General features: G+C 45.0%; 2 protein-coding genes across 3 annotated transcripts in view; both read right to left on the bottom strand.

The window, feature by feature from the left end:
• LOC137380305 (transcriptional regulator QRICH1-like) overlaps positions 1-4,020 on the bottom strand; it is a 77,374-nt gene extending 73,354 nt beyond the window's left edge. Inside the window, exon 1 of the mRNA XM_068052220.1 lies at positions 3,938-4,020. The gene's annotated coding sequence lies outside the window, so the exon portion shown is untranslated. The remainder of the gene's footprint in view (positions 1-3,937) is intronic.
• Positions 4,021-4,024: 4 nt separating this feature from the next.
• Positions 4,025-23,252, bottom strand: part of qars1 (glutaminyl-tRNA synthetase 1) — a 106,773-nt gene continuing 87,545 nt past the window's right edge. For both annotated transcript variants that reach the window (XM_068052214.1, XM_068052215.1), the window contains 3 exons: positions 18,117-18,183; positions 5,010-5,135; positions 4,025-4,112 (listed from right to left, as the gene is read on the bottom strand). In XM_068052214.1, the coding sequence (XP_067908315.1) occupies positions 4,062-4,112; positions 5,010-5,135; positions 18,117-18,183 (244 nt within the window). In that variant the 3' untranslated portion in view covers positions 4,025-4,061. The remainder of the gene's footprint in view (positions 4,113-5,009; positions 5,136-18,116; positions 18,184-23,252) is intronic.

Genomic DNA, 23,252 nt, shown 5'->3' with positions numbered 1-23,252 from the left:
ATTATGTCAGTGACTACACTTTAAAAAGAACTTCATTGGCTGTAAAGCACTTTGCAACATTCTAATGTGAAAGGGGCTACAGAAATGCAACTCTTCTTTAAAAATCGTAAAGAACTACAAACAAAAAATAACTTTCCATGTAAAAAAGTTTGCAGCAGCAACTGTTGAAAATATAGTTTCACAGAGGCTGAGTCCATCGCAATTGAAATTCTGTTTCTTGTCACATGGTTCTTTCCTCCCTCCCACTTTAAGTATTATTCCTCCTGGATCTCACACAGATAACTGTTATACTGCATGTGTGTTGGTCAAATGTTCATCTACAGGGGGGCCTCACAACCAACCCAATCCTACCCCCATGGTGCACTTTGTCATCATGATCAGGAACCCTTGGTAATTTATCTATCATCACAGTGAGACCAATTACAGCAACAAGCCAAGGTGTCAGGAAAACAGATGCTTAGCTAGGAAGACAGCAATATGGAGGGTTGATCAAAAGCTTGATTGAAGAGATGGGTTTTGAAGAGAGGGAGGTGGCAATCTTTAGGCAGTGAATTCCAGAGAGTAGATGCTGGGTACCTGGAGGCATGGCCACCAATGGAGGGACAAAGGAAAAGAGATGCACTGAAGGTTAAAATCAGGTGTCGGGTTGGAGGTGATTGCAGAGAAAGAATGTGACGATGCTGTGAATGAGTTTAAAAAGGATAAGGTTTTTAAAATGAACGCATTGGGGAGTGGTTGTGATGTCAGGCAGGATATGTATGCCAGTTCTGGGTGAGTTTGAGGCGGCCATTCAGCCCCTCAAGCCTGTTCTACCATTCCATTAGATTACGGCTGATCTATGCTCATATCTTTTTTCCCACCATTGATCCATATCACTTGATACACTTACCAAATTAAGTGACTCATCATCTGCAGCCACTCAGTGTTATGGAACTATGCGGTCTTTGTGAAGGGAAGGATATGTAGTCAAAGACTGAAGGTTGTGCAGGATACCACAGTACAGCCCAAGACAGATGCCTGGGAGGAGGATGGAATCAATGGCAAGGGAGCTGTGTTCATTGCAAAGGCTGAAGATGGTACTGTGGTCTTCTCTATGCTGAGATAGACCAGGTCATTGCTCAGCAAGATGGTATCTTGGACAAGTGACATGACAGCACTGAGGGAATCAGGAGAGATGGTTGAGAGGTAGAGCTGGGTGTCACTGACATAGATGTGGAAGCTGGTGCCACATCTGCAGTTGATGTCAGCTAGTGGGGTGTAGACGAAGATTCCTTAGGGGAATCTGGAGTTAACTACGTGAGGGGAGGGAAGGGAACTGCAAGGGCAGTTCCCACAAAGCTGGATGACAAAAGAGGTGTTGGGCAAGAGTTTGCGCGTTCGTCAGGAATCATTCAATCAACGGTGCTCTAGCAATCAAAAGATGAAATGCCACTGTAGACATGCAGTACAGCAGGAAGTGCTAGATGCAGATGTTCAGTACAGCAGGAAGTGATAGATGCAGATGTGTGCACAGAAATAATAGGCCCCTCAAGTCTCCTTCGCCATTCAATTATATTGCAGCAGGAGGTTAAGCGTCAAGCAAGGACAAAAAAGGAAAAAAAAAGGAAACCTAAAAAAAAAAATTGAAAAAAAGAGTAAAGTTTAAAAATAAAACTTATCTGAACCAGAAAACCAGTGAGCCTCTGAAAATGGTCACAGTAACAGTCGGAGGCTGCAACCGAATTGAGACTAAAAGCACCTTTGACACCGTACTCTCTCATTGCAGTGCAGCAGATGCTGTGTCTGATGGGTGTTGTGTGATAGGCAAAACCATGACATCTTTAACATAGAAAAAACCCATCACAGCATCACCCAGCGGCTAAATCTGGACACTTTTATAATGAGATTTACCACAAGCAGTTACAAAACTTTACAGACTTAACAAAACATTTTGAAATGGAATGCGCAGCCCCTGTACTGTATCTTATATACAACAGTTGTGCACGAGAAAAAGATCTTACTTTTTTGGAAAAGTTAATTGACGATCTCATTTTACTATCACTGCTTGGATTTTTGCAGAACCTGGTTTACTTTGAGAATAGAAAATGCTGGAAATCCACAGCAAGTCAGTCGGCATCCTGGAGGAAAGCTGCCAACTGTGTGAAAATGCTGAAAATCCCAGGGCAGTTCTACACCAGCTGATCCGCTTACTGTGCTATTCCAGCTTCACTACATTGCATTATTGCTCATTATTTTTGGCAGCCCAGTACGAGTTTTGCACTTTACGACCGCAGCACCATCATTAACTGACACGGTGGCATGGAGAGAGCTCCAAAAAGTTACTTTTTATTTCAGCAAACCTGTTCCAAAGCCCAACATTAATCCTCTTGTTGTGATAACTTGTAGTTGAACAGTGGCAGTAATGGTGAGGGGATTGGGGAGGGGTGGGGGGGGGGGGGGGGGGGGAGAAGAAAGATGGGGAAGTGAAAAGGAGGGGAAGAGAGAGAGAGAGAGGGGCGAAGAGGGGGGAAAGGGGAGGAGGGGGGGAAAGGGGAGGAGGGGGGGAAAGGGGAGGAGGGGGGGGAAAGGGGAGGAGGGGGGGAAGGGGAGGAGGGGGGGGGGAAAGGGGAGGAGGGGGGGGGAAAAAGGGGAGGAGGGGGGGGGAAAAAGGGGAGGAGGGGGGGGAAAAAGGGGAGGAGGGGGGGGAAGAGGGGGAGAAAAGGGGAGGAGGGGGGGGAAAAGGGGAGGAGGGGGGGAGAAAGGGGAGGAGGGGGAGAAAGGGGAGGAGGGGGGGAAGGGGAGGGGGGGGGGGAAGGGGAGGAGGGGGGGGAAGGGGAGGAGGGGGGGGGAAGGGGAGGAGGGGGGGGGAAGGGGAGGAGGGGGGGGGAAGGGGAGGAGGGGGGGGGTGGGGAGAGGAGTCTGATTACTTGGGTTTTATGGAAACACTCATTTTACTTTAAAGAAAGTAGTGAAACCCAGGTTTATTTAAGGCAGTTTGTGGTTACTCTGTGGGCTAAAGGGATGTCACCCATGGAGGTGAAACGTGACTCGGCCGCAGTGTTTACATGAATTAATTGCACCTTTGACACCGAAGCAGATCTGTGAGAAATCCTGGCTCGCAAGCAGGAAATGGATGAGACATCTTTCCAGCACTGCATTTCAGTGATTCAAATAACGACCTTGAATGATTCGCTTATTAGACTCATTCGCATTCTGTTTGCAGAAGAATTGGCTATTTTGTGGAGCACTGCTGGGGCACAGCGTCCTCCTCCAGCTCACAATTAATTGGAGCTGATAGAGAAGTGAGAGTGTGAACCAGCAACTAGTACATAAATATTTGAGGTGTCCAACTAATATGCAACAGCAAAAACAGCAGCGACCCATTTCGGTAGCTGCCACTCCAGTCACTGACCCGACTGAATGTTGTCCCCTTGAAGGGTCTGCATAGTCTCAATAGGACAGGGGTAACAACAGGAAGATTCATGGGACACTGCATTCCTACAAACACACTGACTGCTTTCAGTTACAGCTGTCTGCTTGCACAGAGAATAGATCCATGGGATCACAGATTAGCTCAACCAAAGATCAGCAGATGCTTGGCCCAGATCATTAACCGTCTCTCTCTCTCAAGGCTGACTGACCTGCCAAGTGTTTCCAACACTGTCCCTTTTTTCCTTCTCCACATTTTTGAGACTTTTATAAAAACTTATCAGAATAAGTCAGACCATTTTCCTGCAGTTTGTTGTTTCTCTGAGGGTTTAAATCCAGATCACAGGCAGAGTTGAACTCGCTGGGCTTACAGATATCAGTGGGGGTGGCGTTATGGGGGTGGGTGGGGAGATTACCCGAGTTTTATAGAGTGTGGATAGCAGGAAAGCTGTCACTGCTTTAACTTAAACACTGAGCTTGGATTTTTGAATTTTCTGGGCAAGGAGCTGTGAGCAAGTTTCTCTCTTACTTTAAGCTTGCTCTTACTCCTTTCAGCAGGAAGGTCAGGAAAATGCTGTGTTTTTCAGTAAAAGCAAAAGGTTTAAGCATCCGGGTGGAGTATTGAACGCGGAGTTGCAAGGACCTGCAGTGCTTCAGATCTTTCCAGGATCTTCTTTCAGCATGACAGTCCTGTTAAACACCAGCTGCAGATAAAGAAACATTCACAGGAGTCAACTCAAGGCAGTAATTCATACAATTCAGCAGAAGCTGGATGACCAACCATGTGAACACCACCTTAAACATTCACTCCCTCCACCAACGACGCACAATGGCAGCAGTGTATACCATCTACAAGATGCACCAAGGCTCCTTCGATAGCAGCTTCCAAACCCGCGAACTCTACCACCGAGAAGGACAAGGGCAGCAGACGCATGAAACACCACCACCTGCAAGTCCCCCTCCAAGTCACACACCATCCTAACTTGGAACTATATCGCCGTTCCTTCACTGTCGCTGGGTCAAAATCCTGGAACTCCCTTCCTAACAGCACTGTGGGTGTACCTACACCAGATGGACTGCAGCAGTTCAGGAAAGTGGTTCACCACAACCATCTCGAGGGCAATTAGGGATGGGGAATAAAAGCTGGCCTTGGCAGCGACGTTCATATCCCAAGAATGAATCAAAAAGATGTCTCAGTGAAGTTGTTGCACATTGGAGGGATGGCTCCAGGTTCCCAGGAGCTGTGCTAACAAAACACTTGATGGAAAGCTGAGACTGTGCTCACTAGGAGGACACATGGGAGGTCATTTTAAACTGATCACTGAATGTAAAACTGGTGCTGTGGGTCCAGTGCCAGTCACTGAAATAAACAAAAGGAAAGTCAGGCAGTTTCTCCAACGGGCACCTGACCCGCACCCTGGTTTCACATGAGGACGGTAGGTGTGTCAGGGGGGTGACTGTGTGAGGCTGATGGTGACACTGCTGTAAATACAATGCCATTTACATCAGACACCTCTAGAACATTGCGCACTGTGACACAAGTTTAAGTTCTCCTGGTGAATAGCGTATCCGATTATCATACAAGGTAACACTGTGCCCACCTTCTGGTCAGTGCTGTCCAGATCCACAGAGAAATAGCCAACACGCTCAAACTGAAATTTGTCAAATGGTTTGGCATTTTTTACAGATAAATCCAGCATCGCATCTCCGATCACTTTCAGGGAGTTCTGGGGAAAGATAAATGACACTGAGCTATTTGGTTACGAGAGTTAAGTCAGGAAGACTTGTTTGAGAGAAGCAGCTTTGCAGTATTTAAGTGAATAAACTGTTTTCAAAGTATTCAGGAACAGATAACTTATCACCTACAAAAAAACCATAAGAACATAAGAAATAGGAGCAGGAATAGGCTGTTCAGCCCTTCGAGCCTGCTCCACCATTCAATGAGATCACGGCTGATCTTCCACATCAACACCATTTTCCTGCACTAACCCCGTAAACCTTGATGTTTTTAATATGTAGAAATCTGTCAATCTCAGTCTTGAACATACTCATTGACTGAGATTCCACAGTCCTCTCGGGCAGAGGCACCCTCTGAGTGAAGAAATTCCTCCTTATCTCAGTCCTAAATGACCGGCCCCTTATTCTGAGACTGTGTCCCCTGGGTCTAGACTCCCCAGTCAGGGTAAACATCCTTCCTGTATCAACCCTGTCGAGCCCTGTAAGAAATTTGTATGCTTCAATGAGATCACCTCTCATTCCTCTAAACTCGAGAATAAAAGCCCAGTCTATTTAATCTTTCCTCATAGGACAATCACTCCATCCCAAGAAAGATGCATTTCTGTAGCACCTTCTTACAACCTTAGGACATTCCAAAGTGCTTCATAGCCAATGAAGTACTTCTGAAGTGTAGTCACTGTTGTAATGTAGGAAATGCAGCGGACAATTTGCACACAGCAAACTCCCACAAATGGCAATGTGATAATGCCCAGATAATCTGCTTTGGTGATGTGGTTGCCAGGACACTGGGGAGAACTCCCTTGCTCTTTTTAGAAATAGTGGCCATAGAATCTTTTACATCCACCTGGGAGAACAGATGGGGCCTCAGTTTACTGTCTCATCCGAAAGATAAGCACCTTTGAGATGTAGGCAAAACATGAAGTATAAAGTAGCATGGTTTTCAACAGTTCCGTGGAGGGGTTGAAAGATAGAAGAAATGGAAAGTCACTCTCTGTGTATAGTATGGATTGATCAGGAATAATAGGTTTCAATAAAGTCTGTTGCTTATAATCCACCATCAAGGGAATTGAGTTGGGGAGTGGGATTGACTGCACAGCTCCATGGAGAGCCAGCATGGACTCAAAGGGCCGAATGGCCTCCTTCTGCACCATAAATGATTCTATGACTCTAAGTGTCTTGTGCTCACTAAAAACGTGTGCCTGTGAATCAGAGAAGGAAGAAGGTTCACCAACAGTTGAATATTATCACCAAAACAGTTGAACTGCTCATTCAGTCCATAGCTGCTTGTGGGATCTTGTGTGCAAATGCCTTTCACATTTGCTGAAATAATCTGTGTAATTTACAGTGAAACTCATTGACTCTCCTCGATTCACCATCGATTGTTGCTCAATAAAAGCAAGCATGTTTCCTCCATCCTAAGGAACAGTAAGTTTCACAGAATGGTTACAACACAGGCCATTCAGCCCATTGTGTCCATGCTGGATCTCCAAAAGAGCAACTCTGCTAGTCCCACTCCCCTGCCCTTTCTCCATAGCCCTGCAAATTTTTTCTGTTCAGGTCCTTGAATGTGTTGTTGCCTCCCAAATCCGTTCCCATCTTTTCTGGAACTCCATGTCTGAATCCCGCCAATCAGGTTTCCGCCCCTCCCACAGTATCGAAACAGCTCTTATCAAAGTCTTTCACAAATGACATCCTATGTGACTGTGACAAAGGTAAACTATCCCTCCTTGTCCTTCTTGACCTGTCTGCAGCCTTTGACTTGACACAGTTGACCACACCATTCTCCTACAAAGCCTCTCCACCATCATCCAGCTGGGTGGGACTGCTCTCATTTGGTTCATTCTTAGCTATCTAATCAGAGCCAGAGAATCACGTGCAATGGCACCTATTCCTGCTCCCGCATTGTTAACTCTGGTGTCTCCCAAGGATGTAACCTTGGCCCCCTCCTGATGTCCCTCGGCGACATTATCTGAAAGCACAGCGTTAGTTTTCACATGTAAGCTGACGACAGTCAGCTCTATCTCACCACCACTTCTCTCGACTCTTCCACTATTGCTAAATTATCAGTCCGCTTATCCGACATCCAGTACCGGATGAGCAGAAATTTCCTCCAATTAAATATTGGGAAGGCTGAAGTGATAGTTTTTAATCCTGTTCCCTAGCTCCTGACGCCATCTTTCTCCCTGGAAACAGTGAGATTAAGCCAGGACATTTGCAATCTTGGTGTCACATTTGAGCCAGAGAGCTTCCGATGTCATATTCATACCATCACTAAGACCGCCTATTTCCACCTCTAACATTGCTCGACTTCACCCCCATCTCAGCTCATCTGCTGCTGAAACCCTCATTCCTGCCTTCATTGCCTCTAGACTTGACGTTTCTAATATACTCCTGACTGGTCTCCCATATTCTATCCTCCATATACTTGTCATTCAAACTCTGCTGCCTATGTCTTAACTCGCACCAAGTCCCATTCACTTATCAGCACTGTGTTCGCTGACCTACACTGGCTCTTGGTCAAGCAATGCCTTGATTTTAAAACTTTCATCGTTGTTTTCAAATCCCTCCATGGCCTCGCCCCTCCCAATCTCTCTAATCCTCTCCAGCCCCACAACCCTCTGAGATATCTGCACTCTTCTAATTCTGGCCTCTCGAGCACCCCAATTTTAATCGCTCCACCATTGGTGCTGCTCCTCGCCTGGGCCCTAAAGCTCTGGAATTCTCTCTTTACACCTCTCATACAAACATACCAAGGAACATACGAATTAGGAGCAGGAGTAGGCCACTTGGCCCTTCAAGCTGGCTCCGCCATAAAATAAGTTCATGGCTGAACGGATTACTAAACATTTCCATCTACACCCGATAACCTTCCACCCTCTTGCTTATCAAGAAGGGCGGTGCAGTGGTTAGCACCGCAGCCTCACAGCTCCAGGGACCCGGGTTCAATTCTGGGTACTGCCTGTGCGGAGTTTGCAAGTTCTCCCTGTGACCGCGTGGGTTTTCGCCGGGTGCTCCGGTTTCCTCCCACCGCCAAAGACTTGCAGGTGATAGGTAAATTGGCCATTATAAATTGCCCCTAGTGTAGGTAGGTGGTAGGGAATGTGGGATTACTGTAGGGTTAGTATAAATGGGTGGTTCTTGGTCTGCACAGACTCGGTGGGCCAAAGGGCCTGTTTCAGTGCTGCATCGCTAAATAAAAAAAAAGAATCTATCTACCTCTGCCTTAAAAATATTTAAAGATTCTGCTTCCACCGCCTTTTGAGGAAGAGAATTCCAAAGACTCTCAACCTTCTGAGAGAAAATTTCTTATCTCTGTCTTAAATGGGTGACCCCTTATTTTTAAACAGTGACCCCTAGTTCTAGATTCTCCCACAAGGGGAAACATCCTTTCCACATCCACCCTGTCAAGACCCCTCAGGATCTTATATGTTTCAATCAAGTCGCCTCTTACTCTTCTAAATTCCAGTGGATACAAGCCTAGTCTGTCCAATCGTCCTTGTAAGACAACCCGCCCATTCCAGGAGTTAGTCCAGTAAACCTTCTCTGAACTGCCTCCAACGCATTTACATCCTTCCTTAAATAAAGAGACCAGTACTGTACACAGTACTCCAGATGTGGTCTCACCAATGCCCTGTTTAGCTGAAGCATAACCTCTCTACTTTTGTATTCAATTCCTCTCGCGATAAACGATAACATTCTATTAGCTTTCCTAATTACATGCTGTACCTGCATACTAACCTTTTGTGATTCATGCACTAGGCCACCCAGATCCCTCTGCATCTCAGAGCTCTGCAATCTATCACCATTTAGATAATATGCTTCTTTTTTATTCTTCCTGCCAAAGTGGACAAATTCACACTTTCCCACATTATACTCCATTTGGCAGGTCTTTGCCCACTCACTTAACCTATCTATATCTCTTTGTAGCCCCCTTATGTCCTCTTCACAAGTTACTTTCCTACCTATCTCTGTGTCATCAGCACATTTAGCAACCATACCTTCGGTCCCTTCATCTAAGTCATTTATATAAATTGTAAAAAGTTGAGACCCCAGCACAGATCCCTGTGGCACACCACTTGTTACATCTTGCCAACCAGAAAATGACCCATTTATGCCTACTCTCTGTTTTGTGTTAGCTAACCAATCTTCCATCCATGCCAATGTTACCCCCTACACCATGAGCTTTTATTTTCTGCAAGAACCTTTGATGTGGCACCTTATCAAATGCCTTCTGAAAATCTAAGTACAATACATCCATCAGTTCCCCTTTACAGCACATGTAACTCCCTCAAAGAACTCCAATAAATTGGTTAAAAATGATTCCCCTTTCACAAAACATTGTTGACTCTGCCTGATTACCTTGAATTTTTCGATATGCTCTGCTATAACATCTTTAATAATAGCTTCTAACTTTTCCCTAAGACAGATGTTAAGCTAACTAGCCAGCAGTTTCCTGCTTTCTGTCTCCCTCCCTTTTTGAATAAAGGAATTACATTCGCTATATTCCAATTTAACAGAATCTTCTCCGAATCTAGGGAATTTTGGAAAATTAAAACCAACGCATCAACTATCTCACCAGCCACTTCTTTTAACACCCTAGGATGAAGTCCATCAGGACCCGGGGACTTGTCAGCCCGCAGCTCCAACAATTTGTCCAGTACCACTTCCCTGGTGATTGTAATTTTCTTGAGTACCTCCCTCCCTTCCATTTCCTGATTTACAGCTAATACTGGGATGTTACTTGTATCCTCAATAATGAAGACCGATGCAAAATGCATGTTCAATTCATCTTCCATCTCCTCATTATCCACTATTAATTCCCCAGACTCACTTTTTACAGGACCAACGCTCACTTTGTTAACTTTTCTTTTTTTAAATATATATAGAAACTCTTACTATCTGTCTTTATATTTCTAGCTAGCTTTCCTTCATACTCTAATTTTACCTTCCTGATCAATCTTTGTCATTCTTTGCTGTTTTTTATATTCTGTCCAATCTTCTGACCTGCCTCCCATCTTTGTGCAATTATAGGCTTTTTCTTTAAGTTTGATACTATCTTTAACTGTTTTAGTTAACCACGGATGGCAGGTCCCTTGGAATTTTTCTTTCTCGTTGAAATGTATCTATTCTGTGTATTCTGAAATATCCCCTTAAATGTCTGCCACTGCATCTCTATTGACCTATCCCTTAACTTAATTTGCCAGTTCACTTTAGCTAGCTCTGCTTTCATGCCCTCATAATTGCCCTTATTTAACTTCAAAATACTAGTCTTGGACCCACTCTTCTCTCCCTCAAACTGAATGTAAAATTCAAGCATATTATGATCGCTGCTTCCTAGGAGCACCTTAACTATGAGGTCATTAATTAATCTTATCTCGTTGCACAATACCAGGTCTAGTATAGCCTGCTCTCTGGTTGGCTCCAGAACGTATTGTTCCAAGAAATTATCCCGAAAACATTCTATGTACTCATCTAGGCTACCTCTGCCCATCTGATTTTTCCAGTCTATATGTAGGTTAAAATCCTCCATAATTATCACTGCACCTTTCTGACAAGCTGCCATTATTTCTTCCTTTGTACCCTGTCCTACAGTGTGGTTAATGCTAGGTGGCCTGTACACCACTCCCACAAGTGACTTCTTGCCTTTACGATTTCTCATCTCTACCCAAACTGCTTCTACATCCTGGTCTCCTGAACTTAGGTCAGCCCTCTCTATTGCGCTAATACCATCATTAATTAACAGAGCTACCCCTCCACCTTTTCCTAGCTTCCTGTCCTTCCTAAATGCCTTGTATCCTTCAATATTCAGGTCCCAATCTGTGTCATCCTGCAGCCATGTCTCTGTAATGGCTATCAGATCGTACTTATTTATTTCTATTTGCGCTCTCAGTCCATCCGTTTTTATTTTGAATGCTATGTGCATTCAGATGCAGAGCCTTTAGTTTTGTCCTTTTATTATTTTTGTAACCTCTAGCCTTATCTGTTGATTTACTCTTAGATTTTTACGCTCTGTTCCTTCCTGTCACAGTCTGTTTATCATTTCCCACATTAATACCTTTCTCTCTTGCCTTGTCTCTACTCTTTGATTTACCATATCTTCCCAAATTTGATCCCTTGCCCCCACTATTCAGTTTAAAACCTTCTCTATTTCCATAGTTAAGCAACTCGCTAAAACACCGGTCCCAGCATAGTTCAGGTGTACCAACGGTACAGCCACCACTTTCCCCAGTACTGGTGCCAGCGCCCCACGAACCGGAACCCACTTTTATCACACCAGTCTTTGAGCCACACATTAATTTCTCTAATCTTATTTGCCCTATGCCAATTTGCATGTGGCTCAGGTAATAATCCAGAGATTATTACCTTTGAGGTTCTGCTTAATTTGGTGCCAAGTTCCTCATACTGACTATGCAGAACCTCTTTCCTTGTCCTGCCTCTGTCATTGGTATCTACATGGACCACGACGACTGGATCCTCCCCCTCCCACTTTAAGTTCCTCTCCAGCCCTGAGCAGATGTCCCTAACCCTGGCCATCTGGACTCCAGCTCTTTGCTGCAGAGAACAGTGTCAATCCCCCTAACTATACTGTCCCCCTACTACCACTACATTTTTTTTCTCTCTCCACTTGAATGGCTTCCTGTACCATGGTCAGGTTGCTCATCCACCCTGCAGCCCCCACTCTCATCCAAAAAACCTGAAAGAACCTCAAACCTGTTCGACAATCACCAAGGCTGAGACTCCTGCCCTCTGGGTCCCCTTACCTGCCTCAGCTGCAGCCACACTCTCCTGTCCCTGCCCAAATCCGAAGACCCTATCCTAAGGTCTCCTGGTACAAAATGTCCAGATAACTTTCCCCCTCCCTGATGTGTCGCAGTGTCTGCAGCTCAGCCTCCAGTTCAATGACTCTGAGCTGAAGCTCTTCGAGCTGCACTTACTGCAGACGTGTTTGCCCTGGATCACACTGGCATCCAGGAGCTCCTACATGCTGCAGCTGTGGCACATCACCTGTCCTGCCATCCTTAATGTGTTTTAATTAAGTACATTATTTTATTCAATTATTTAATTTAGTTTCCTTTTTGTAATATATTTTATTAAGCTTGCCACTAGTTCCTTCGCTATTTTAAACGTTAGGATTAGAATGGACCTTAATCACTCAGGCGTGGCGGAGTTTGAAAACAAAGTGAGCAGTGATGTCACAGGAAAGCTGCAAAGTGATTGGTTGGTAAGTAACTACTGTTCGGGAATAACTCTAAATAGCCGGGTAAGTAACTAAAAGTAAACAGAAAGGTCTACAGTTTTTTTTTTAATATAGTAGGTAGTGTTTTTTTTTTAGGGAATCAAGGTCCCTCGTGTAAATGATCTAATTTTTGGGTAATTTAAGGGGATCAATTAAGGGCAAGTCATGGCAGGGCAGCTCGGCAGTGTGGAGTGCTCCTCCAGTGCAATGTGGGAAGTCAGGGATACTTCCAGTGTCCAGGGCCAACACGTGTGCGGGAAGTGTCTCCAGCTGCAGCTACTTGAAATCCGCGTTTCGGATCTGGAGCAGCGGCTGGAAACACTGTGGAGCATCCGCGAGGCTGAGATCATCGTGGATAGCATGTACAGGGAGGTGGTCACATTGCAGGTAATGACTGCTCAGGCAGAAAGGGAATGGGTGACCGCCAGGCAGAGTAGAAGAACTAGGCAGGTAGTGCAGGAGTCCCCTGGGTCCATCTCCCTTTTTAACAGATTTTCCACTTTGGATGCTGTTGGGGGAGATAGCTTCTCAGGGAAATGCAGCAAGAGCCAAGTCTGTGGCACCATGGGTGGCTCAGCTGCACAGGAGGGAAGGAAAAGGAGTGGGAGAGCTATAGTGATATGGGATTCTATCGAAAGGGGTACAGATAAACGTTTCTGTGGCCGCAAAGGTGACTCCAGGCTGGTATGCTGCCTCCCTGGTGCTAGGGTCAAGGATGTCACGGAGCGGCTGCAGGACATTCTGAAGGGGGAGGGTGAACAGTCAGAGGTCGTGGTTCACATTGGTACCAACTACATAGACAGAAAGAGGGATGTGGTCCTGCAACAAGAATTTAGGGAGCTAGGTAGCAGATTAAAAAGCAGGACCTCAAAGGTCGTAATCTCTGGATTATTCCCGGTGCCACGTGCTAGTGAATATAGGAATAGGAGGATAGAGCAGATGAATGCATGGCTGAGGAGATGGTGCAGGAGGGAGAGCTTTAGTTTAGTTTAGTTTAGTTTAGTTTAGTTTAGTTTAGAGATACAGCACTGAAACAGGCCCTTCGGCCCACCGAGTCTGTGCCGACCATCAACCACCCGTTTACACTAATCCTACACTAATCCCATATTCCTGTCACATCCCCACCAATCCCTATATATTTCCCTACCACCTACCTATACTAGGGGCAATTTATAATGGCCAATTTACCTATCCTGGGTCACTGGGCCTGTTTCTGGCAAAGGTGGGACCTGTACAAGTTGGACGGGATGCACCTGAACTGGAACGGGACAAACATCCTTGCTGGGAGGTTTGCTTGTGTTGTTGGGGGTGGAGGCCTGTTACCCGACCTGAACCCGACAGGACCTGACGACATGTGTTGGGTTTGGGTCGGGCCTATTTTCAGGGTCCGGCTTTCGTGCTCGGGTCGGGTCAAGCCGGACAAACACGGTAAGTGTTCTGCCGGTAAGTATTAAAAGAACTTAGCTGAGCTGGGAGTCCGGGACGAAACTGAGCCTGCACAGTGAGTGAGTGATGTCACTGTGATGTCATTGCGCAGGCACTGCAGCTTCCTGGAGCTTCCCAGTTGGAAGGTAAGTAAAGGGACGGTCGGGTTGGGTCGCGTCGAGTCGGGTTCAGGTCGGGTCGGGCTCGGGACAAAATTGGAGGGACTTGGGCCAGGTCGGGCTCAGGTCCAGTGTGGTTTGGTCGGGTTCTGGTCAGGTTCTTTTTTCCCAACTGGAGCAGGCCTCTAGTTGGGGGAGGGGGGGGGGGGGGCATTGGGGTGTTAAACTAATTTGGGAGGGGGATGGGATACAGAGTAGAGGTACAGTAGGGGGTGATGCACAGTCAAATATAAAAGAGAAACTGAGTCAGTCCGGAAGGCAAAGCAAATATAGACCTGTTAATGCACAAGTGAAAAATGCAAGGCTGGATTACATCTATTTTAATGCAAGCAGTCTTACTAGTAAGGCAGATGAATTGAGGGCATTGATTAGCACATGGGATTATGATATTATTGCTATCACAAAGACATGGTTGAGGGAGGGGCAGGACTGGCAGCTCAATATTCCAGGGTATAGAATCTACAGGCGAGACAGGGGAGGGTATAAGAGGAGGTGGCATTTCACTGTTGATCAAGGAGTCAATTACTGCAGTAAGGAGGGATGATATCTTAGAAGGTTCCTCAAATGAGGCTATATGGGTACAACTTAAAAACAAAAAGGGGGCAATCACTTGGCTGGGAGTGTACTACAGGCCTCCAAACAGTCAGGGAGAGATAGAGGAGCAGATATGTAGGCAAATCTCAGAAAGGTGTAAAAATAATAGGGTAATAATAGTAGGGGATTTCAACTTCTCCAACTGGGATAGTCTTAGTGCAAAAGGATTAAAGAGGGCGAAATTCTTAAAATGCATACAGGAGAGCTTTTTGATCCAATATGTAGAAAGTCCTACAAGAGAAGGGGCAGTACTGGACCTAATCCTAGGGAATGAAGCCAGACAAGTGGTAGAAGTGTCAGTGGGGGAGCATTGCGGGGATAGTGACCATAACTCTAAGATTTAAGGTAGTTATGGAAAAGGACAAAGATGGATCAGAAATAAAGATACTGAAATGGGGGAAAGCCGATTTCAGTATGATAAAACAGGATCTGGCCAAAGTGGACTGGGAGCAGCTACTCGTAGGAAAGTCTACATCAGATCAGTGGGAGTCATTCAAAGAGGAAATAGTGAGAGTTCAGAGCCAACATGTACCCGTTAAGGTGAAGGGTAGGAACAACAAGTCCAGGGAACCCTGGATGTCAAGGGATATCGAGGATTGGATCAGGAAAAAAAAGGAGGCTTACGGCAGATTCAGAGTTTTGAAAACAGCAGAGGCATTAGAAGAGTATAGAAAGTGTATGGGTGTACTTAAAAAAGTAATTAGGAGAGCGAAGAGGGGACATGAAAAAACACTTGCAGGCAAGATAAAGGAAAATCCTAAGGCGTTTTATAAGTATATTAAGGGCAAGAGGATAACCAGGGAAAGAGTAGGGCCCATTGGGGACCAAAGTGGCAATGTGTGTGTTGAGCCGGAGGACAGAGGTGAGGTTTTAAATGATTACTTTGCATCTGTGTTCACTATGGAGAAGGACGATGTAGGTGTAGAGATCAGGGAGGGGGATTGTGATATACTTGAACATATTAACATCGAAAGGGAGGAAGTATTAGTGGTTTTAGCAGGCTTAAAAGTGGATAAATCCCCAGGCCCAGATGAGATATATCCCAGGCTGTTATGTGAGGCAAGGGAGGAGATAGCAGGGGCTCTGACACAAATTTTCAAATCCTCTCTGGCCACAGGAGAGATACCAGAGGACTGGAGGACAGCGAATGTGGTACCATTATTCAAGCAGGGATAAACTAGGTAATTACAGGCCGGTGAGTCTAACAACAGTGGTAGGGAAACTATTGGAAATAATTCTGAGGGACAGGATTAATCTCCACTTGGAGAGGCAGGGAATAATCAGGGATAGTCAGCATGGCTTTGTCGGGGGAGATCGTGTCTAACTAACTTGATAGAATTTTTCGAGGTGGTGACTAGATGTGTAGATGAGGGCAAAGCAGTTGATGTAGTCTACATGGACTTCAGTAAGGCTTTTGACAAGGTCCCGCATGGGAGATTGGTTAAGAAGGTAAAGGCCCATGGGATCCGGGGCAATTTGGATCCAAAATTGGCTTAGTGGCAGGAGGCAGAGGGTAATGGTCGAGGGTTGTTTTTCTGAGTGGAAGTCTGTGACCAGTGGTGTACCACAGGGATCAGTGCTGGGACCCTTGCTGTTTGTAGTGTACATTAATTATTTAGATGTGAATTTTGGAGGTATGATCAGTAAGTTTGCAGATGACACGAAAACTGGTGGTGTTGTAAATAGTGAGGAGAAAAGCCTTAGATTACAAAACAATATAGATGGGCTGGTAAGATGGGCGGAGCAGTGGCAAATGGAATTTAATCCTGAGAAGTGTGCGGTGATGCATTTTGGGAGGACTAACAAGGCAAAGGAATATACAATGGATGGTAGGACCCTGGGAAGTACAGAAGGTCAGAGGGACCTTGGTGTGCTTGACAATAGATCACTGAAGGCAGCAGCACAGGTAGATAAGGTGGTTAGGAAGGCATATGGGATACTTGCCTTTATCAGCCGAGGCATAGAATATAAGAGCAGGGAGGTTATGATGGAGCTGTATAAAAAATACTAGTTAGGCCACAGCTGGAGTACTGTGTACAGTTCTGGGCACCACACTATAGGAAGGATGTGATTGCATTGGAGAGGGTGCAGAGGAGATTCACTAGGATGTTGCCTGGGCTGGAGCATTTCAGCTATGAAGAGAGACTGAAAAGGCTAGGATCGTTTTCCTTGGAGCAGAGAAGGCTGAGGGGGGACCTGATTGAGGTATACAAAATTATGAGGGGCATTGAGAGATTAGATAGGAAGAAAGCTTTTCCCCGAGCAGAGGGGTCAATACCCAGAGGGCATAGTTTTAAGGTAAGGGGCAGGAGGGTTAGAGGGGATTTGAGGAAATTTTTTTTCACCCAGAGGGTGGTTGGAATCTGCAATGCACTGCCTGAAGAGGTGGTGGAGGCAGGAACCCTCACAACATTTAAGAAGTATTTAGATGAGCACTTGAAATGCCATAGCATACAGGGCTATGGGCCAAGTGCTGGAAAATGGGATTAGAATAGTTAGGTGTTTAATAGCCAGCACAGACATGATGGGCCGAAGGGCCTTTTTCTGTGCTGTATAACTCTATGACTTACCAGATACTCACTAAACAGGTAGCTTCTTCCCTGCTCTCTGTTGATTGTGACGTCACTCTGATGTCACTTTTCAATTTTTCCCTGCTCTTCTCTCGCTCTGTCTGACTCCGGTCTCTCTACCTTGCTTTGTTCCTTTAAGACATTTCTTAAAACCTACCTCTTTGACCAAGTTTTAGGTCATCTGACCTAATATTTCCTTATGTGGCTCAGTGTCTTATTTTGTTTTATAATGCTCCAGTAATGCACCCAGAGATGTTTTATTATGTTAAAGGTGTTATATAAATACAAGTTGTTGTTGTTAAAGTCTATCACTATCCCCCTCACAGTTCACAATACTTCCAAGTTTTGTGTCATCTGCAAATTTTGAAATTGTGCTCTGCAAACCCAAGTCTAGGTCATTAATATAGATCAAGAAAAGCAGTGGGCCCAATCCTGACCCCTGGTGAACCCCACCTTCCTCCAGTCCAAAAAACAACGGTTCACCACTACGCTCTGTTTCCTGTCACTCAACTAACTTCATATCCATGCTGTCACTGTCCCTTTTATTCCATGGGCTTCAACTTTGCTGACAAGACTGTTATGTGGCCCTTAATCAAATGCCTTTTGGAAGTCCAGGTACACCACATCAACCACCTTACCCTCATCAACACACACTGTTACCTCATCAAAAAACTCAATCAAGTTTCTTCCTCAATCTGCCTGAAACAGTCCAACAGTGCTATTAATGTCTCTCGAAAACACAAGCTGCTGCAACACAGAACAATCCTCCTGAAGGTGGCAACTGACCTACAAGCAGTTCCCTTTCTTGGGAGTCTCTTCCACATCCTTCTGATGAGAGGGAAAGATTTATTCTGAGTCTCTAACCGTTCTCAAGGCCCTTGTGCCCCATTTTCCTCACTGTCTGAACCTTTCATTAGTTGAATAGATCTGGAGCCTCAGTCCACAGTTCAGTTGTTGAATACTCACTGGGTTAATATCGCTCAGGAAGCCACCGGGCACCTCACTGGAGTCCTCAGGACTTTTATGGAGGAAGCTACAAAATACATAAAAAATGCGATCAAAATTTCAACTCCAGGCAATGGCTACCCCAGCCCTTGAAACAGCAGCCCCCAGAAACACCCCCTGGTGAAACAGCTCCCACCCACTGCAAAACAGTTCTCCCCCTCATCTGACACAAGAAACAACCCTGGTCCAAGAACGGTAGCATAATGGTAATGTTACTGGAGTAATGATCGAGAGAATAAAAGCAAAATATTGCGGATGCTGGAAATCTGAAATAAAAACAGAAAATGCTGGAAATACTCTGCAGGTCTGGTAGCATCTGCGGACAGAGAAGCACAGTTAACGTTTCAGATCTGTGACCCTTCTTCAGAACTGGCAAATATTAGAAATGTTTGTTTTCTATTTCTAATATTTGCCAGTTCTGAAGAAGGCTCACTGACCTGAAACGTTAACTCTACTTCTCTCTTCATATAATGATCTAGAGACAGGAGTTCAAATCTCACCACGCCAGCTGGGGAATTTAAATTCAATTAATTAATAAATCTGGAATAAAAAGCTAATCTCGGCAACGATGACCATTAAACTACCAGATTGTTGTAAAAGCCCATCTGGTTTACTAATGCCCTTTAGGGAAGGAAATCTGCCATCCTTACCTTGTCTGGACTATATGTGTCTCCAGACCCACAGCAAAGTGGCTGATTCGTAACAGCCCTCTGAAATGGCCTAGCAAGTCACCCAGTTGTAGCAAACCACTACAGAAAAGTTAAAAGAATAAAAAAAATGGGCAGCCCACCTGGCATCAACCTATGCACTGGACATGACAAAGGCATACCCTGCCCAGTCAACCCTGCAAAGTCCTCTTCACTAATATCCGGGCACCAAAATTGGGAGAGCTGTCGTACAGACTAGTCAAGCTACAGCCTGACAGTCATACTCACAAAATCATACCTTAACAGACAATGTCCCAGACGCTTTCATCACCATCCCTGGATATCTCCTGTCCCACCAGTAGGCCAGACCCAGCAGAGGTGGCAGCACAGTGGTATACTGTCGGGAGGGAGTGGCCCTGGGAGTCCTCAACGTTGACTCTGGACCCCATGACGTTTCATGGCATCTGGTCAAACATGGGCAAGGAAATCTCCTGATTACCACCTCCTGCCCTCCCTCAGCTGATGAGCACAAGAACACAAGAAAAAGGAGTAGACGACCAAATGGCCCATCAAGCCTGTTCCGCCATTCAATACCACCATGGCTGATCTAGGGCTTCAACTCCACTTTCCTGCCGGCTCCCCATTCTTGATTCCCTGCGAGACCAAAAATCTATCTATCCCAGCCTTAAATGCATTCAAAAATGGAGCATCCACAACCCTCTGGGGTAGAAAATTCCAAAGATTCACAACCCTCTGAGTGAAGTAATTACTCCTCATATCGGCCCCTTATCCTGAAACTGTGCCCCCGTGTTCTAGATTCCCCGACCAGTTGAAACAATCTCTCAGCTTCTACCCTATCGAGCCCTTTCAGAATCTTGTCTGCCTCAATTAGATCGCCTCTCTTTCTTGTAAACTCCAGAGAATATAGACCCAATTTACTCAGCCTTTCATCACAGGACAACCCCCTCATCCCAGGGACCAATTTAGTAAATCTTCACTGCACTGCCTCCAGTGCAAGTATATCCTTTCTTAAATGTGGAGACCAAAATTGCACACAGTATTCCAGGTGCGGTCTCACCAAAGGCCTGTACAATTTCAGTCAGACTTCTATATTCCTGTACTCCAATCCCCTTGCAATAATGGCCAATTTGCCATTTGTCTTCCTAGTAGCCTGCTGCACCTGTATGTTAACTTTGTGCATTCCTTGTACGAGTTCCCCCCAAGTCTCTCTGATCAATACTTACCAGTTTCACACCTTTTAAAAAATATTCTGTTTTTCCATTTTTACGACCAAAGTGAACAACTTCACACTTCCCTACATTATACTCCATTTGTCATCTTGTTGCCCACTCACTTAACTTGTCTATATCTCTCTGCAGTCCTCCCTGCAGCTTACCTTTCCCACCGAGCTTTGTATCATCAGCAAACTTAGATACATTACTGTCTGTCTCTTCATCCAAGTCATTAATATAGAGTGCAAATAGCGGAGGCTCCAGCACTGATCCTTGCAGCACCCCACTATTCACTGCCTGCCAACCTGAAAATATTCCATTTATGCCCACTCTCTGCTTCCTGTCTGTTAACCAATTCTCTATCCACATTAATATATTTACCCCCAACACCATGAGCCCTTATCTAGCCTATTAACCTTTTATGTGGCACCTTATCGAATGCCTTTTGGAAATCCAGGTATACTACATCTACTGGTTTCCCTTTATCTACCCTACTAGTTACATCCTCAAAAAACTTTAAGAAATTTGTCAAATAGGATCTCCCTTTAGTAAAATCATGCTGACTTGTTCTAATCATACTAGGCTTTTCTAAATGCAATGTTAAGACTTCTTTAATAATAGTTTCCAAAATCTTCCCAATGACTGATGTTAGGTTAACTGGCCTGTAGTTCCATGTTTTCTCTCTATCTCCTTTCTTCAAAAGTGGTGTAACATTTACCAACTTCCAATCTGATGGGACCATTCCTGAATCTAAGGAATTCTGGAAAATCCTAGCCAGCGCATCCACTATTTCTTTTAGAACTCTAGGATATAGGTCATCTGGTCCCAGGGTCTTGTCAGATTTTAGTCCCTCAAGTTTCTCCAATACTTTTTCTCAGCTGATATCAATTTCCTTAATTTCCTCACTTTTTAGCCCCTAGGTTACTGCCTATTTCTGGTATGGAACTTGTATCTTCTACTGTGAAGACAGACACAAAATATTTGTTCAATGCCTCTGCCATTTCCTCATTCCCCATGATGATTTCTCCTGTCTCTGCCTCTAAGGGACCAGCGTCTCCTTTAGCTACTCTCTTCCTTTTTATGTACTTACAAAAGCTCTTACAATCTGTTTTTATATTGCTGGCTAGTTTACTCTCATTCTATTCTTTCCCTTTTTATCGACCCTTTGCTGGTTTCTAAATTACTCCCAATCCTCAGACTTGCTCCTTTTTTTTGCAACCTTGTAAGCCTCTTCTGTTAGTTTCCTTTTCTCTGCTTAACTTCCCGAGTGAGCCACGGATGGGTCTTTCTGGACGAGTTTTTGTTTTTGAACAGAATGTACTTTTGTTGAACCCTTTGAATTGTTTCTTTAAATGTTTCCCATTGTTAGACCTTCCAGTCTATTTACCCAATTAACCTTAGCCAGTTCCCCCCTCATACCTTTGTAATTGGCTTTAAGTTTAAGATTCTTGTTTGTGATTGAAATGTGTCACTTTCAAACTCATTCACAAATTCATCTTCGAGACCACTGTTGCCAATTTGATTGCCCCAGTCTATATGCAGATTAAAGTCCCCCACAATTAATTACCTTTTTCATACGTTCCAATAATTTCCCATTTTATATTCTGTCCAATAATATGACAACTGTTGGGGGGGCCTGTAAATTACTCCCACCCGTGTTTTCTGACTCCTGCTATTCCTAATTTCCACCCAAACTAATTCATGATCTTCTGAAGCCAGATTCCTTCTTAATAATGTCCATACGTCATTTTTAATATCAGGGCTACCCCTCCTCCTTTGCCATTCTGTCTGTCTGTCTGTCCGGAATATTGTGTACCCTGGAATATTCATTTCTTAACCTAGATCTCCTTGTAACCATGTCTCAGTAATGGCAATTAGATTTAGATCATTTACCTCTATTCATGTCACTAATTCATCTACCTTATTAGAGATGCTTCGTGCATTCAGATAAAGGAACTTTAATTTCATTTTTTTTACCCCTATCCCCTGCAAAGACCTTATTTGCCAATGTAAAATTTTTGTTAAACTCTGTCCCTTCCTGTTGGGAATTACCCACATCACTATCCTGCTCCGATGCCCTGACCTCTCTCTTTGGATTTCTAAATTTCCCTTTACCCAAACCCTCCCCCACTGTTAGTTTAAAGCCCTGTCCACAGCCCTAGGTATTCAATTGGTCAGGGCACTGGTTCCAGCCTGGTTCAAGTGAAGCCCATCCCAACGGAATAGCTCCCTCTTCCCTGAGTACTAATGCCAGTGCCCCAAGAATTGAAACCCCATCTTCCCACACCACTCTTTGAGCCACACGTTTAGTTTTCTAATCTGCTTGACCCTGTGCCAATTGCACATGGCTCAGATAACAATCCAGATGTGATTACCTTTGATGTTCTGCGTTTTAGCTTAGACCCGAACTTCTCAAATTCTCTAAGCAGAACATTTCTGGTTCTACCTATGTCATTGGTTCCGAAATGGACCACGACAACTGGATCCTCCCCTCCAAGTTCCTCTCCAGCCATGAGGAAATGTCCTTAACCCTGGCACCAGGCAAGCAACACAGCCATCGGAGATCGGAGCTCGTGGTCACGGCTGCAGAGAACAGTATCTATCCCCCTGACTATACTGTCTCCTATCACTATCGCATTCCTCTTCACTCCCCCCACTGGAATGGTATCTTTCACCATGGTACCATGGTCAGTCCATTCATCCACCTTGCAGTCCTTCTTTCCATCCACACAGGTAGCAAGGACCTCGTACCTGTTGGACAAGGTCAGCGGCTGAGGCTCCCCTACCTGCCTCACTCGCAGTCACACCCTCCTGTCCCTGACCATTGGCCATCCCTAATGACCTCCCTACTCTAAGGGGTGCGACTGCTTCCTGGAACAAAGTCTCCAGGTAACTCTCCCCCTCCCTGATGCTCTGCAATGTCTGCAACTCAATACCCAGCCCAGCAATTCTGAGCTGAATCAGTACTCCTTCATATATAATATAATATAATAAAAACAAGAAATGCTGGAACGACTCAGCAGGTCTGGCAGCCTCTGTGGAAAGAGAAGCAGAGTTAACGTTTCGGGTCAGTGACCCTTCTTTGGAACTCCTTCATGTTGAACACCACATGGAAGAAACACCGAGGATAGCAACAGCACAGAATGTACTCTGGGTGGGGGACTTCAGTGTCCATCACCAAGAGTGGCTCGGCAGCACCACTACTGGCCAAGCTGGTT

The sequence above is a fragment of the Heterodontus francisci genome, chromosome 19, assembly GCF_036365525.1.
Source record: "Heterodontus francisci isolate sHetFra1 chromosome 19, sHetFra1.hap1, whole genome shotgun sequence".
In the NCBI taxonomy this organism is placed as follows: domain Eukaryota; kingdom Metazoa; phylum Chordata; class Chondrichthyes; order Heterodontiformes; family Heterodontidae; genus Heterodontus; species Heterodontus francisci.
Note: the sequence above shows the minus strand (reverse complement) of the source record. Positions and strands in the feature narration are given on the sequence as shown.